The 18,324-nt window shown below is 36.6% G+C and overlaps 1 protein-coding gene across 2 annotated transcripts in view; it reads left to right on the top strand.

Annotated features, from left to right (window-relative positions):
* The window catches only part of LOC127641873 (kinase suppressor of Ras 2-like), a 116,185-nt gene that overhangs the window by 44,876 nt on the left and 52,985 nt on the right, over positions 1-18,324 (top strand). For both annotated transcript variants that reach the window (XM_052124698.1, XM_052124690.1), the window contains exon 6: positions 15,594-15,769. In XM_052124698.1, coding sequence (XP_051980658.1) covers positions 15,594-15,769 — 176 coding nt within the window. The remainder of the gene's footprint in view (positions 1-15,593; positions 15,770-18,324) is intronic.

Here is an 18,324-nt window from a genome sequence, read left to right as displayed (position 1 = left end):
GTGTTTGATCATCGTGTTGGGTACGCAGTATAGTTCATGGCTAATGCAGCCCAATAAAGTTTGGGATTCAGTATAAAGGATATGGAAATAGGAGTGTTGCCTTGGGCACACCAAAGTCATAGATGGAGTGAATCAAGTATATTATGATGCAAGGGAATGCCAATACACCTTTTGTGTATGTTTTTGTATGTACATTTTCGATTTCTATTATCATTGAATAAACTGAAAGCCAAGATTTTGCAAGGAATTATGTAATATTATTTGTTGCTGTGCAACCAGTGTTCATTTTTTTATTTGTATTTTATTTTATAAATGCTTTGCCAAATCAATTAACTGTTTTTAAAATATTTGAAAATAAAAATCACTTTATCAGAAGAGTCAGACAAAATGAAAATGAAATATTATGTATAGGACTCCAACTAACTATTATTTTGATAGTTGATTAACTTTCGAATATTTATCGATTAATCGGGGAAAAACTAAATGTTATTTCCTTGATTGAATTAATATGTGATTTTTAAAACAAAAATTATAAATGGAGTAAGGACTTGGTTAGATTTCTGGTACTGAATTCACGATTCTTTACTCCCACAAAATGTATTATTTTTTCCCCTCCCCTTTTTCTCCCCAATTTGGAATGCCCAATTCCTAATGCGCTGTAAGTCCTCATGGTGGTGTAGTGACTCGCCTCAATCCAGGTGATGGAGGATATATATATATATATTAGGGCTGTCGATTTAACGTGTTATTCATTAATTTTACAAAAAATAACGTAATTAATCGCATGCCTCGGACCATAATAAGGAAGATTCCTGAGAAATGCAAGCTTGTAGTACCATCTGTTTACTCCAGAGGGCAGTAAGTGAAATTTCAGCTGTGTGGGCAATGCGCAGTTTATACAGTGAAGAAAACACTTCAGTAGGCAGAACCATAGACATAATAAATACATAGACGCCCTATTGGCCGCCGGAGCGTACGTCAACGGGCCGCCATATTGCGGAGGGCAACATTCCCATTTCTCTCATAACGGGAGTTGAGGAAAAACGCCTGCCTCATGTGGTGCTTGGGGCTGTACAAATCGCCGCACTATTGAAAACAGGTCTCGGGGAATTACTTTTCACAAGTAAGACTGAACATTTGTTTTTGGTTGTATTTGGTCATTATATAATTAGTAACAGTAACGTTAGTTGGCCACCGGAGTTAGTCAGACTAAAATAGCTTGCTTGCGAGCTGTGAAAGTTGAGACATGAGTTGACATGATTTATAGTATAGTTTTATCTTATTTTATATATTTTAAAGTAAATTTCCTGAAAATCTAAATATTTTCTTAAAACCGACTTTTATGACAAGTACTCGTTACACCATGTACAAACCACTGAAATCGGTTGATAAATGTAAACGTTATTTTTGTTTTTATCCAGAAAAACCGCAACTCACCCGTTTACTTGCATTTGATTACAGCGCAGTCTTGCCCTCCGCAAAATGGCGGACGTGTTGACGTATCGCAGCAACGTTCCAAAGCGGCCAATAGGGCGTCTATGTATTTATTATGTCTATGGGCAGAACAACACAAACATGCGTTACGATCTTGCATTCAAAACACTCTACGGAGTGCAAATGCGAACTAAGGGATCTCAAGATGTGTTTAAAGATTGAGTATTAAACTATATTTATCTTGACACAGTGACCTAAACATTTTAGGTTTATGACGCAACGCACCCGAGACGTCTGACATAGGTGTAAATTGACGGGCCCTTAAACAAGCCCTCATAATAAATCTCCAACTGATTGACAGCCGCTAAAGCCGTCAATTGTCGATTGACAACCCTATTATATATATATATATATAAAATAAAAAATATTCAGATAATTAAAATGCATTACATTCTTGTGGCAGAAGAGTTAATCATTGATAAGACAATACAAAAAAGCGGCTTTAGAATACAATGTATTGTTTACTACCATATTATTGATCATAAATCAATCATTGGCACACAGTTCACAGCAATCCATTACACAAGTGAATTTGTCAATCAGTTGGAGATTTATTATGAGGGCTTGTTTAAGGACCCGTCAATTTACACCTGCGTCAGACATGCTTGTGTAGTGTCTCGGGTGTGTTGCTTCATAAACAAAAAATGTTTAGGTCACTGTGTCAAGTTAAATATAGTTTAATACTCAATCTTTAAACACATCTTGGGATCCCTTAGTTCGCATTTGCGCTCCTTCAAGTGTTTTGAATGTAAGAACGTAACGAATGTCTGTTTTGTGCTGTCTGGTTGTTTTCTTCACTGTATAAACTGCTTGTCGGTCATATAGCTGAAATTTCAATTACTGCCCTCTGGAGTAAACAGGTGGTACTACAAGCTTGCATTTCTCAGGAATCTTCCTAATTACAGTCCGGGGGCATTGCGATTATTTGCGTACATTTTTAACACATTAAATTGACAGCCCTAATATATATATATATATATATATATATATATATATATATATATATATATATATATATATATATATATATATATATATATATTCATACATACATACAATACATACTGTATATATCATAATGTTACATGGTTTGATGTTTTGTTATCTACTGCAATTACATTCATACATATTTAAGTGTGGCTTAAATTTTCAAATAAATTTTGGGGGCACTGCATATTTTATTTTATTTAATCCATTTAATTACCATTTTCAAATATCACGGTATACAAATTGTAAGGTATTTCAAAGAATACCATGGTATTACCATCATGTTAGTGTCCAACAAAATTAGATTACAATAGTTTTCTATGATGCACTAGTTTTATATTGATACATTATGCAAATAATATGTGGACAAACACAGATTTGTTGTTGGTGGCCAAAAGAAATCTTTACAATTTGTGATTTTCTTTAATGTTCTTCACATTAAACATATAAAAGGTAATTTGGCACTCTTTTAATTGTAAGTAAAGTAATTCAAGTAATACAAAAATAAAAGTATAAGTCAAACCTGATTGAATGGGTGCATGAACATAATCTATCCCTCTTTCTTTCTTTCTTTCTTTCTTTCTTTCTTTCTTTCTTTCTTTCTTTCTTTCTTTTCTTTCTTTTTCTCACTATAGAATAGGTCAATTGGCCATGTTGTATTGCCAAGCAATTCAATTTAAATATAACTAGTTGTTACTAACTGAGGTAAGTTAGACAAACTAACTTGTCTCAAGCCTGGTCTGAAAGTTTAAAAATCAATTTGGATGGTGTATGGGCTTTATGTTCTTTGAATACTTTTAAAACAGCATTATGGGTTGCATGAGTGTCGCGTGGTTGCTAGTGTGTTGCTAGATGTTTGCTAAGGGCAAAAGATAGATAGATAGATAGATAGACAGACAGACAGACAGACAGACAGACAGACAGACAGACAGATAGATAGACAGACAGACAGACAGACAGATAGATAGCCAGACCACTCACTGTCTCACTCTCTCTCTCTCTCTCTTACATCTTTTGTGTGTGTGTGTGTGTATGCATACCTATATGTGACTGTAAATTGTCTGTAAATCTTCTGGCACGTGTGTGTTTGAGTGGTTAGTCCTCATCCATGTTAATGCAGTCTCTTTCTCCCTCCCATTAATGAGCGGTCAGGTTAAAGGCACATAAGTGCACCAGTGCGGCTGGTTTCCACTCCCCAGTCTGGCCCTCGTAATGAGCCACTCTCCCCTACCCGCCACCCAGATTGGAATCATGATTATGAATTTAAATGAGTGTTTAAGAATCGCTGGGCCTTGGCCGCATCCCAGCGCATCATTGATTTATCACAGCCGTGCCCCAGTGAAGGGAGTCAAGCTGTCAGACACAAACTTGCCGGGAGCTCCTGAATGAGCGACAAGAGACACCTTACCTCAATGAATCAGCCCCAATTTCCTGTTTGTCTTTCATCTCGTTCATTCTCATTCACGTTAGATGTATGCAGTGCAGTCTGATGCATATCTGATTTATTAGTTCCATCACAGTATGCATTGTTGCTCATTTAAAGAGCTATGCACAAACTTATTAGTTTATACTATGAAATGCTCCTTTATATTATGTATATTGCTTTTCACTTTTGCTGAAAAGAAACAGCTTAACCTGAATAAGGTGGTTTGCTGGTCTTAGCTGGACACTAAGGCAGTTAGGCTGGTCTAGTTTCATGGTTTTAAAGGGATTTTGGCACTTGTGAGCTGGTAGAGCTGAGAGATCAGCTGACCGACCAGCTAACAAGACCAACAAACCATGGTTTAAGATAGATTTGTTTGTCAATATATGGAGAATAAAAGGATAGTTCACCCCAAAATTGAAATTCTCTCATTTACTCTCCCTCTTACCATCCCAGATGTGTATGACCTTCTTTCATCTGCTGTACTCTGAAGATTTCTAGAAGAATTTCTCAGCTCTTTTGGTCCATACAATGCAAGTGTAAGGGTGACAACATTTTGAAGCTCCAAAAATCACATAAATCACCTTAAAAGTAATCCATAAGACTCCAGTAATTAAATGAATGTCTTCAGAAGCGATATGATAGATGTAGGTGAGAAACAGATCAATTTCATATTCTTGTATCGTGTTTTTGGTGATTCTTCATGCATACTGCCCCCTACTGGACAGGGAGAATTATATCTAGCATAAAAAGGACTTAAATATTCGTCTGTTTCTCACCCACACCTAGTAAATCAGTTCTGAAAATATGGATTTAACCACTGTAGTCTTATGGATTAATTTTATGCTGATTTATGTGACTTTTGGAGCTTCAAAATGTTGGTACCCATTCACTTCCATTGTATGGACCTACAGAGCTGAGACATTCTTCTAAAAAATCTTCATTTGAGTTCTGCTGGAAAAAGAAAGTCATACATCTGGGATGACATGAGCATGAGTAAATGAGGAGATCATTTTCATTTTTGCATGAACTATTCCTTTAATAAGAAAGAAGAAAAAACAGCCAGAGTTATCAGACCTTCATTCCTTAACAGAATATCACCAGGGTAACAATAGTTTTTGACAAAATTTCAATTAATGCAGTTATAAGTAACTATGGTGACAATTTATTTTAAGGATTCATACAAATACACTAATTCATCAGGAATAAGACAGTAATGAATATTTTACTGAATACAGAGTAGAGCTATCAACTTATATACAACTTATTAAATATCAAATTTTTGTGTAGAAAGTAATGTAATTAATGCTCAATTTCAGAGGTCTTATATCTATTTTTAATGAACAGTATTATGCTAGTAATTAAGAATTTTCTAATTAGTATTGGCTTTACAAATCTGTTACAAATAAATTATTAAAATATTATATTAAAGACAACTTGTGGTCTGGGTTTAAGTTGAAAATGTTACCTATTCAAGATAAGTTTGTTTAGCATTTATTAGTTGGTATTCAAGTTTATTCAAACTACCTTTTAACTTATTACTAATAAATTACAAAAAAAATTATTTTGTTTGTTGTTTTAAATTGTTTTTAATACAACTCAAGTCAAAGTTGAACCTTTTTAAGTTTTTGGTTTGTTTTGCACTTATTAGGTGGGATTTTGTATTTATATTTACAATATATATATATATATATATATATATATATATATATATATATATATATATATATATATATATATTTTTTTACTATTTTAAGACTTATTTTGCTAAATCGCTACATTATAGATATTACAGTTTAATTTCCTGTTAATGTATGATTTTCTGTAAAGCTGCTTTGAAACAATGTGTGTTGTGAAAGGCGACATACAAATAAAAATGACTTGACTTGACTTACTTTTGCACGTTTCAATTGAAATAAAACATTCTGAAGATTTTTAAGTTTACTACAAATACAGTAATCTCCTAATAAAACTCAAACATTTTATTAATTTGTTTAAGTAAACATTTCACTTTAGAACAAGGGGTCAAATTTTCTTTTTTAAGATTTATGAAGTTTAATTGTATAATTTTAGCAATTTATTAGTAACAACTTTGTAAAGTAAAAATTAATTAGTCATCATTTTCTGTCATAATATACAGTATTTAAATAATCTTATTCCACCTAATAAATGCAAAACAAACATATATACTTTGAATAGGTAATATTTTCACTTTAGAACAGGTCTTTAATAAAATATTTTAGATTTTTAGAGCATTTTTGTAAAGCCAGTACAACTAAGCCTTAAAGCTACACTATATAATCAATTATTTTATTAGAAATAAATACATTTCATTAATGATCAAGTACACCAACAATTAGTCTTCCAAACCATGTTTTTGCCTTACCCCAATTCACTTGTTAAGCCTATAATAATGATTTATATTTTAGAGCTGTCGGGATGTATTTGGCTGGAAAATTGCACACTATCTGTAAAAAGAAAGTCCAGCTAGCTACTACAGCGCACGTATATGTGCGGTGATAGGTGGTGACAACTCTTAAGATCTGAAAGGATTTAAATCCAACCCAGAGATGGCTTTTTCTTGCTGGATAGGTGAGATATTTTATTGAACAGATAGTTAGTCAGGTAGCTCTCTTAGCTTGGTAGTTTGTTAGCTAGCGTTAGCCACTCTAATGGAGCATTTTATTATGGATTGTGGTACTGCAGTGCTTGATTTAATTTTCCAGTAAGGACAGTAGAAAATTTTAACTTTATGCTAGTAACAATGCCGATCTCCAAACCAGTTACTACATTGGTCTATTTGCCTGCTATCTAAGTTATAATTGTTTCCACCTTTGACCTTATCTGATACGACTAGCAATCGTTATGTCTAATGTCTGCTTTGCCAGCAATGTCAGCAACTTTTGTAACATAATTCACTTTAAAGCAATTGTTTTCAATAAGTCAAAATAACAGCAGAAGATACAGTATGCTACTTATCTGCTATATATTATATATTTTCTGGATATCCATCTTTTTCTTTCTCTCGTTATTTATTTAATTTATTTTTTGAGGGGAGGGGGCGAGATTGGATGTCATTAGTGACATTCACTCTGATAAGATGATCACCTGTAACCATGGTTACATCGGCCATCATATTCATCCACACAGAAAAGTAGAGCTTAAGCCCAACTCACGTAATTACCAAAACATGTTCCTCCTCGAGTAACTTCAACTTCAACTGCTAGAGGTCCAAAAGTTTCATAGTGCAGCTTTAAATACTGGATTAATGTTGTTTCGTAAACTTTACAAATATGATATATATTTGAAATTAACCATTAATTAAATTATTTTTTACACAAAAATAATATGTTTAATACATTGTAAATTATAGCTAAGATAGCCTTACTCTACATTTAGTTATACCTAAACTAGTTCATTATATTGGACCCTTAAAATAAAGTGTTACCGTAACTATTAGTTCCTACAATACAGTTAAAACTGGGGTTGGGTAAAAATATAGTTCTTCAGTTGAAGGATCCCAATATCAATTCTTAAAATCCCAAGATCCACCTTTTACATTTAATTTAAAGTTTACATCAGTTTTGGTTGTGTTTTTATTATTATATGTGTTAAATAACTACCAATTGAACTGCATAGTTTTGGCCCTGTTGTTAATTTTTCAAATGAACATTTTTTGTTATATCTCTCGCAGCATCAAATGCTAACTGGAATTAGAGACAGGTGTTAGACATAATCTAGCTCAGGCGCAAGTGCCCTTACCGCTTTCTTTCCGGATGGATGCTTGACCACGCCCCCACTGCCACACACAGGTTATCCACAGAAGTTTAATACTATGGTTAACCATACCCTTCAGCATGAGAGAAATATTAGTAGTGATGCTTGCCTTAGCCAGCACTAGAGATAACAGAATTAACTGGTATTTTAGTTGCAACTTTGGTTACCATGGTAAATATTTTAAGGGTCTCAGCCACACACACATACAGTTTCAAAGACACAAATAACCCAACACACACCCAAACAGACATTCACACATACACACTTTGTTTGGTCTTGTATATATCTGTGTTGTGAGACTGGGGCTCTTATAAAAATCCTTATTAAGTGGAAATATTAAATTCACCCCTGCTCCTTTCCTTCACCTCTATGACACATTCTTCCCTCTGTTCTGCTGAGCAAATAATGAGCGTAGGTGAAGTTTAATGAAGCCTAACTATCCCTGTTCCTCGATATTAGCACTGCTCTTACTGAGAGGAGAGTCCAATGCAAGCATTACACTCCTTTAGTCTGACCATCGGCATAAAGTCTGGTCCACATTGCTTTTTATTCTGGACAAGAGCCACTCACTTAGACAGGAAAAGATTATCTGACCAACATGGAAAATGTCGAACCATTGTTTGTTCCTTATTTTTGCAACCTGGTTTCATAGAATCACTTTACTATACCTACATTTTTGGTATAAAATGTGGTCAAGTGGTTTGTTGCACATATTGTGGCTGTTTACTAATGAAATGAACACTAGAGGCACTACAACAACATTGACTTTTTTTTTTTACTTTCACTCAAATCACAAGATTTGCTTTAAATAACCAACTACATTTACAAGCCTGCTCCAGTGCAATTAAATTGTGAAGTTGCTCAATTAACAGACCATTGCTCTCGCAGAGCAAAGGACCAGGGTATGAGTCCTGAAGATCACACCAGTCAACATATGATCTGAAAGTGTCATAAAAGCGCCATAAAATGACATGGAGACAAGGAGCTTTTTCATTTAATCTGACCAACCACATTGCCAGAGTAAGCGTATATAAACAGCTGCTTTCTTCTATGCTGCGACAATTGTTCCGGCATCCCTCCACCACCCCAACTCCTCCCATCTAGTCATCAATAACTCAACAAGTACAGGGGGTATTCAAGCTCAGGTTAAGTCTCGAGCCTCGAGACCTCCCCTAGGGACATTGAGCAAAAACAAGCTTACGCTTTCCTCTTCAGAATTATATTAACAGTTTGTTATTGGGTTTTTCGTCTCACATTTGTTTTTTTTATGGCACTATTGGTTAAGGTAGGGAGGTTGGCTTTGGTGATTTAAAACTCAATAAGGCATTATCCTCGTTGCCGCATCTACCTAATAGGCAACATAAGCAGCTGCGACCAACAGGGGGCCCCCTACCATGGGTTCAGTGTAGCCAAATAATAATTTGCAGTGTTAATAGCACTGGCCACACAGGCCGACTATATGCATGAAAATAGTCTGATGAAACCTGTCAAAACTACAAAAAATATATATAATTGTTGAAGAAAAGGCAAACGTATGTAAATTTGCCATTTGTAGATCTAAGAACTGGCATGGCGACATTAGTACGACAGATGGCTTTGTATGCAGGTGACCCAAGTTCAATTCTGACTTTTACCAATTTCACTTTCCCCACCATATCCATCCTATGAACAAAGACTGACAGTGGCTGAACGCTGTTGGAGAGTCATTTATTTTAATTAACACAAAAGGTGTGATATAACTGGAAGTAAACACAATGTCCTTGAAAAAATCGGGGCTCACTGAAGGTTGATGGGGTGGGGGGGTGTACACATTCTAGCACCCTCTCTACACTGGACACGAGCTGTGTATTGTGTCAAAAGCAATAGAACCCATTATAATGAAAGATGCTGTCTACACTGGAAGTGTCCGTTGCGGTGTTTCGTGTCGTGCCGACAGTAAACGCGTATACGGTTCCATTTTTCACTGCACGTGCTGGTGCTACTACTGCCAACAACACAAATAAACAGTTTAGAACAGGGGTGCTCATCACATCAATCGAGATCGACTGGTCGATCGCAAGACAACCACTGATTGATCTCCTTAACAGGTCAAACGCTAAAGGGTGTAGAGAGAGAATCTACTCAGATAACGAAATTCTATAAGATCGCTTTTTATTTGCTTATTTCGGCTCCCACATGGAGAAGGAGAAGACTGCGTGTATATTTATGAGGAAAGGTCTACCTGATTGGTTACAGTTACGATTACGGGTAGGGGTATAGTTTCTCCGACCAATCACGTAGTGCTTTCCTGATAAATATTACTGAATCATCCAATTAGGAATCCTTCCTTATATTTCCTTATGAATATAAATTACTCTTCCCCTGCAATCCTACATTTCGGAAATGCACTGTCTGACAGACAGCTTCTTTTTGTGTGTGTGTGTGTGTTGTGAGAGCGCTCAAGGTAATAAGGATACGCACCTATGTGATGGTCAAATACATTTAAAATGAGGTATTGATTAAAAACACAGTCAGTTAGGTAAACACCAGGACAAAAAAGTGGATTTGTAAAATATCATATCTGTGCATTTAGACTTGCAGTGTAAATTAAGTCTGATAGACTATACTGTTCGTCTATATCATTAATATTAACAATATTATATGAGTAATATTATTCAGATTGTCTGCGTTTACTCAAACTAATTTGCTGAATCAAAACGTGGACTGTGAGTGCTAGCTAATGGTATTGCTGCTTTTTAGTTCCGCCCACTGCTGAAGCCAGGGCCATAGCAAGGTATTATGGGCCCCCTGACTGTAGATTGCTCTGAGCCCCTTTCCTATTAAAAAATAAATTTTAGAATTTGTTGTGGGACCCTTTGGACCTGTGGACCCCTAGAATCATTACCACCTTTCACCCCACTAGTTACGGCCTTGGCTGAAGCAACCAGCTGGCAGAGGCTTCTGCTGGGTTTTAAAGGTTTCGGTTTAAGCAAACAGCTTAACTTTTTTCCCCTTGCACTTCAATTAAGCAAAATAAATGCATTGAAATGGAATTATTAATTCTCAAAAAGTAGGGGTGACGAATATAGTTATTTCTAAAAGTGAGGGGGGCATGTCCTGAACAGTCTGAAGCATAAATGAACTCTTCACATGCTGCAAAAAATTATTCTCTTATATTGTATTTTCCAGTAAAAATATCAAACAATTCTTAAACAAGATACATTTATACAGTATATACATATATACAAGCAAATATGGCAAAAAAATAAATTCTTGTTTACAAAAATTAAAAATGCCTTGTTTAAAACAAGAAACTATGTGCCAATAGGGTTAGAAAAGTAAATTTAATTAAAATAAATTAAATAGAATATCAAAGCAACTGCTATTTACTATTTACTGGTCGATAATTTTATCTTTTGAAAATAATTTGTGAAAAGTAACAAGATGTCAAGGTCTTCCACTGTGACCGCACTATTTCGTACTTTCTTCATGCTCCAAAACCTTCAGCACTCACTCACTCACACACACACACACACACACACACACACACACACACACACACACACACACACACACACACACACACACACACAGTTGTGTTTCCATGTTTTATGGGGAATTTCCATAGACATAATGGTTTTTATACTGTACAAACTTTATATTCTATCCCCTAAACCTAACCCTACCCCTAAACCTAACCCTCACAGAAACCTTTCTGCATTTTTACATTTTCAAAAAACATAATTTAGTATGATTTATAAGCTGTTTTCCTCATGGGGACCGACAAAATGTCCCCACAAGGTCAAACATTTCGGGTTTTACTATCCTTATGGGGACATTTGTTACCCACAAAGTGATAAATACACGCTCACACACACACACACACACACACACACACACACACACACACACACACACACACACACACACTCACACGCACGTTGAATGACATCTGGTGTCAGAATTTGTCATATCCATACACTTATGCCTGATGCGCTTGGACACTTACATATCATTGTCATCAATGACAGCGCTGCCATGCACAAACACATAATTTCCAGAAAGTTTCAACAGCTCTACAGAAACAAAACCCTCACAGTGGCTGTTTTCCTTGCCATCTTCAATGACCATTAGATGACATTATTTTTCCCATTTTGGAAATACATTGTTTTTTCATTCTACTTGACTGAGAAATTTCAACTAATTCTCCCTCATGTTGTTCACCTTTTTTTTTTAAATATTTATTTTTTCATTTTAATTCTGTGAAATACAAAAGGACTGGGGTGGTCAAGCTGAAAAAATCCTTATCAAACTGTTTATCAACCTTTATCTGTCTGTTTGTATATCTCTTTCTCTCCATCTTTCTCTTTTTCCCCCTTCTCTCTCATGTTCCTGTCTTGGTTTTCCTTGTGCAATAAGAAAGCCCACCTCTCTCACATGCACACTGTCAGTATTTGTCAATTGCACTGTGCAGTTGGAGACTCACATATCATTGTCATTCATGGTAGCATTGCTACACATACACAAACACACACATAAACACAGCCAAAAATACAGAAAAAAATACAGTTTACCACAGCTGCCTTCCTGGCTTCTTAATTTACTACTGTTGATCAATAGATTTATTTTTTGAACTTTTTACTAATCTGAAATTTGACACAAAATGTTCATGTTCAGATGTTACAAATCGGCTAGCCTGCCTCTCATAACCTCTGTTTTGTTTTCTGTCTGCCATGCGCTCTCCTAACCCTGCCTGCTTGTTTCCTCTTGCCACGCCTCCTCGTTTAGTCCTCTTCATGTTGATTGGTCCAAGTTAGTCTTTAATTCTGGTTTATGTTTAGTCTGTTTTCTCTCCCTTGTGAGTCTGTGTTTTACAGGTGGATATGGCAGTACTCTTGGATTTACTTTAGAATGACAAATAGCGGTGTGGATGTAGCATCACGCCAAAACAATCATTTTTGCCATCACAGAAATTAGCTTTTTGTGGACAGCCATGAATAATTATTCCGTGAGTAGAAGTGTTTGATAAAGTTAAAGAAGAGTTAAAGAAGTCTGTTAAAATAGGTCGTTTTTGTCTGATGCGAAATAAAACCAGCTTTTTTTATTAGGCTATATACTGTAGGTACTAATAGTTTATTTAGGGGTAAAACATTTTGAGTGCACCTGTGAAAATAGATAAACAACTTTATCTATCTCTGCCTTCTAAATCTGCGTTCTCACTGCCAGTGACACGCAGTGACAAAACGACCTCATCTCATTCATTTTCAATGAGAGCTGATGAATTCCGGCAACACGAGCGATGGCGACAGTTGGCGACCGGATGTGGCCGTGTCCAGTGATGCGTCAAAGTTGAGAAATGTTTAACTTTATGCAAATGTAGAGTGACTTTCGGGAGCGACAGCCAATACGAGACAAGATGGTAGAGCTCACGTGATCCTAATATTTGAATAATAATATTAATTGAAAAGAAACAGTATACACACCACTAGCGACCTAACCGCCAGCCACTGGCGACATGCAGCGACAAATAGCTGGCAGTGTGAACACAGCTTAAGTTGAAAGCTTAGTAAGCATCCTCTTTTCAGATGAAAACCATGCTTAGTCTCAAATCATATTCAATTTGTTCATTCATGTTACAGTTAGAAGTGGCCTCTGTGAGTGACCAGAACCATTGAAAATCACCAATCAGGGATCCACACTCTTTCTTTTGATGTTCTTTAAAGTGATACCACAAGCACTTTCAAATGTTTACATTTGTGTTGGTGTAATTAGGGCTCCTATTGCAATTGATTACGTAGAACAAACATGAAAATGCCTCTCTTTTAAGAGTGCTGTCTGGACACATGCAATGCTGTGAAGAAGATTCACACCATTGTACAGATTCAGTGATAGTCTAAATAGTTCACCCAAAAAGAAAATTCTATCATTTACTCACCTTCAAGTTTTTCCAACTCTGTATTATATTTTTTCCTTCTGTGAAACACCAAGGGCCGTATATTGAGAGCACTAAGTGCTAAGTGCAGCACTATGCGATAAATCATAAGAGCAAATTCTATGGGTATGGCCATGAAGGTTTGGTATTTTCATGCAAGCATGTGCAAAATCTATGCACAAGGCGATTTGGTGTAATTGCTTGTGCAAAGTGCTTATTGGCTGGGTCAAGTGCAATTTAATTCAGAGGTTCTTCTCTGGCTATTACAGCATCTGCATCCTGTTTTATAGTCCATTCCCTGTCCAGCACCTGTGCTATAAACAAAGACAGCACATTAATAAGAAGTTGGTTGTGTAAATGGGCTATATGCAATGAATTGGAAGAATAGAAATATAGACTTTCATTCTTCTGTGTGTAACGGGAGCCAGCTGGTACGTGATAGCTGTGCAGTGTGTGTAGCCTTTAGTCTCCTCGTTAGTGCACCTGCCTCCCATGCCGGCTGATGGCAGTTCGAATCCCGTTCAGAGCGTGTCGTGCAGGACCGGTTACAGTGGTGCCATGACGCGAATGGGAGTTAGGTTTAGGCGGGTGAGTGTAACAGGAGCCAGTTGGTATGTGATAATTGTGCTGTGCTTATAAACTGTACTCCCCTGGCCTCAAGTGGTGGCACTAGCGACTGACGCTAGAGGCTGTAGCCTTTAGTGCCCGCCTCCCATGCCTCCCAAGCCGGTTCGAATCCCGCTCTGAACAGGTCGAGCAGGACCAGTTTCATGTGCATTAACTGCTTCCTTGTTGAATGTCTGGCATTTTTCTATGACATCAGCTATGTTTCCATTGAAGTTGCAAATACATTTTTTACGAAAATCCATAATATTGCAAAAACAATGTGCGTTGTGTTCAAAAGAACAACATCATCACTTCTGGAGAAGTTGTAGCCACTGTGACTCCTTATTACTAAAATACTCACGGTTTAGTGCACACAGACAAATCACTTTAAGAACTTGTTTCATGTCTGGGCGCGACAGCGGGTCATAGTTCTGCACTATGTGTGTGCGCTCCTCCTTCATTATGTCTTTGTCATACGGATGCGGATATGGTCAAGATATTTTTCAAAAGTGTCAAGAAACCTGCTCTTCAGCACAGTCCATGTTTGTATTTGACTTATGTGCTCTGCAAACTCTATGCAGGATTTGGATTTTCTAGAAACATTTCAGATGCTATGATTGGTCCCCTGGGTAGTCCATTTATAAACGAGTTATTCAGTCACATTTATTTTTAATGCACATCTTGTATTGTATTGAAGAATACAATACAAGATGAAATTATGAATATTTTCATTTTTGGCTGTTCTGTATATTTTTGTTACTGTTCCTTTAATTTGTTGATCCATATTTGTCTCATTGTCTTCTTGTCATTTTCATCTTCACTTATGTAGAAACATCTTTTCTGAACATTAACAAACCCTCTTTTACACAATGTGGCAGGGCTGGGCCAGGCCGTGATTCCGCACACCCAGCCCGTAATTAGTCTGATTAAGCCCGATGAGGGATCAAGGCGACCGGAGACGGCAGTGCGGAATCACGGCCCGGCCACGCCCTCCGCCCTGCCACACACACCCAACCATGCACACATACAAACACACACACATGCAGAATGAAGATGAATAGGTCTAATTGAATTAGAATGTTTTTTGTTGAATTGCTGATAGAGGCATCACAGTGAGGTGCTGACAACCTGTGCTTTCCTTATTCATAGTGTGCAGTCAGAAATCTCAGCTGAAGAAAAAGCGTGTCTAAATAAGCTACGCTTCAAGCAACGTTGTGTGTTAGCAGCGTGAGATGAATGCGTGTGTGTTTTCCTGATTAAGGCACAGTACTGTATGTTTGTGAGAAGTACTCAAAGCAGCAACAAAAATTGTAGTATGCATGATCTTAACCAGATACACATTGTGGTCTTATTTTCTTGTGGGTTCATTGGTTTTTCTTTTGAATCTCTTTGTAGAGCAAAAAATAAGAACAAGCCATTGAACCTGAAGATTAACGGCAGTGTGGCGGGCAGCTGTGAAAACCTGCCGACCCAGCGTTCTCCTCTCCACTCCGATCACTCTCTCCGCTCCTTCTTCTTCCCCAATTTTGTCCCTTCAACACCACCTGTGCACTCAGACACCCCATCAGCAAGTGAGTAATAAGCACATTTCTGGCACACATGTCAGCCATGTCCATATAGGAATTATGTAGCATCCAAAAAATTTTGCCTACAAGTTATTAGTAATATCTTTCTTTTTTTTTTTTTTTTTTGATTCTTCCAATTTGTCAATCTTTGCCTAGATCAGAGGTTTTCAAACTTTTTAATAACAAGGACCCACAAAATATGACAGTATGGCAGAATATGCAGATATGCAGAAAGCCTTTCTGAAATGCCATGCAAATTCGAATGCAGCCGTTTAAGCGCTTATAAAGCCTGTTAAGAGAAAGCGCTTTAACACAAGTGGTTTCTGTTGGAGAACATGACTTCTGTTTCCATGTTAACGCACAAGTGCCGTTTTTGGCTGCGTTCCAAATGGGATAACTCAGCCTCCGCAGGGCATAGGGAGATCAATCATAATAGATCAAACTGAATTTTCAATAAAAATGTCTTAAAAAGTGAATTCCAAATGACTGTTATTTTGGAGCCCCACGTCTTTCAGCCCTCCACTGCTCTCACGTGGATGGTAAAGACTTTGAAGGTAGTTGGGCATAGGGATGATCTCGTCTGAATAGAATGCACCCATTTGCGTTTGTGCTCATGTGTGTCGGGGGAACCCTGAATTCTGATGTAGAGCAAAACACATCTATTGCAGAAGAGTTAATCTGTCTCATTACATGATGCACTTGTAAATGAGCTATTATAATGTAATATTTAATTTGTAAGTTTTGACTCTACCCCCTGTATAACATCATTGATGACAGTTCTATGTTGTTGAACCAACGTGGTTCGAACAATGGATGTGAGACAGTTACTACAGTTTCGGGAAACAGTCATGACTAGCTAGTTATTTTCTCCAACGATGCATCATACTATGTTGGTTACGCAGTGAGATATGTCGATGTAAATTTACATAACACATAATTCAGTACAACGTTTTATTGGCCTTCTTTGACAGAAACAGAAACGTTCTTATTGAACAGATTTGCTTGGAAGACATATGTGAGTAATGTGACCCTGCAGTTTAAAACATTAATCAATTGGCCAAAAATAAATAATTAAAATATAATTAACAAAGGGGATTAGAGTGAGAGTGTGCACTAAGTGATTCATCCTCTCTCTTCCTCCTCCTCTTCTTCAGTCTTAGTCTGTTTACATGGCAGTCACAAAATGCTGCATAATGGCAGTAAGGCAACAGGTGCACAGTGCCTAGAATTGTATCTACATCTGGTTAGATGATCTATTCATATTTAAATGGACTACTGAACTATAGACCTATGATATCCATAATTTTATTCCTGTTCTTTGTGCATCTGTTCAGGTCCCAGGCTCCCAGCTAAAGAAACACAGAACTTTAGGCTACGTGATCACGTTCATTCATGTTACACGCGTTCTTTGCATCACTTTCATTATTCTCGATGAAGTTAAGAATTCTTATATTTGAAACCTTGTCTTACTAAAGCCATCATTAATTAAATTCTGTAATAGTTAATACATTTATGTGCCTCGACAAGGTTACAAACAACTTCCATGTTTGTCTGTATATCCACATTATTTTCATTACGAGAAGACAAAATTTCAGCACCTTTGGACCGGACAGCTCCCTCAACTAAGCACTTATGTTCTACTTTATAACTAGCGATCAACGTGCTAGTTTGGGAAAAGTTAAGATGATTATAAACGATCGTAAAAAGCCTTACTAAGAATGAATTGCACCTGGTAAATGCGCTGTTTACTAGCATGCACTCTCTGCACTGGTTTAGCACCCCATTCACTAAAGGAATTATACAGATCAGCCAATAGCACAAAACCGAGGTACTGATGATGTTATCGGATATCGGTAATTTTTTCAAATAAAAATACCATGAATGTATTTATAGCATGTCCCCCATCCCTACATGTGCACTTGTAGCGTTACTGCCATTATACAGTATTCAAGTTCGCTCGGGCGGTTTAAATGGTGACTGCCATGTTAACAGACTAGGACTATTTGAATCATCATTTGGAGCGAGGAAGAAGAGGAGGAGGAAGAGAGAGTGAATCGTTTATTGCACACTCTCACTCTAATCTACTTTGTTAACCATATTTTAATTATTTATTTTGGCCTATTTATGTTTTAAACTGCAGGGACACATTACTCACATATGTCTTCTAAGCAAATCTGTTCAATAAGAACATATCTTTCTGTGCCAGTACAATTATGCTTATCAAAGAAGGCCAATAAAACCTTATACTGTATTATGTGTCATGTAAATTTAGATCTATCTTTAGACCTAATTTACGCACAGACTCCGGAGACTGCCTATTGATTTACAATGCGATTTTTTTTCAACACTTTTTTTATCCTCTAAACAGTGTACAATGATCAAATTATATTTATATCATTTATTAAATGTCCCTCTGTATCTGATAAATTGTGAAAGATGCAAGAACAATATGTGTAGTTGCACTTAATGGATTTACTTGGCCCTAATCCACTTCTGTACATTATGGAAGTAAAATGGGTTTTGAACATTATTTCATGTTGATTGCAATGCTTAAATAAGTA

This window comes from Xyrauchen texanus, chromosome 4, assembly GCF_025860055.1.
Source record: "Xyrauchen texanus isolate HMW12.3.18 chromosome 4, RBS_HiC_50CHRs, whole genome shotgun sequence".
Lineage (NCBI taxonomy): Eukaryota > Metazoa > Chordata > Actinopteri > Cypriniformes > Catostomidae > Xyrauchen > Xyrauchen texanus.
Note: the sequence above shows the minus strand (reverse complement) of the source record. Positions and strands in the feature narration are given on the sequence as shown.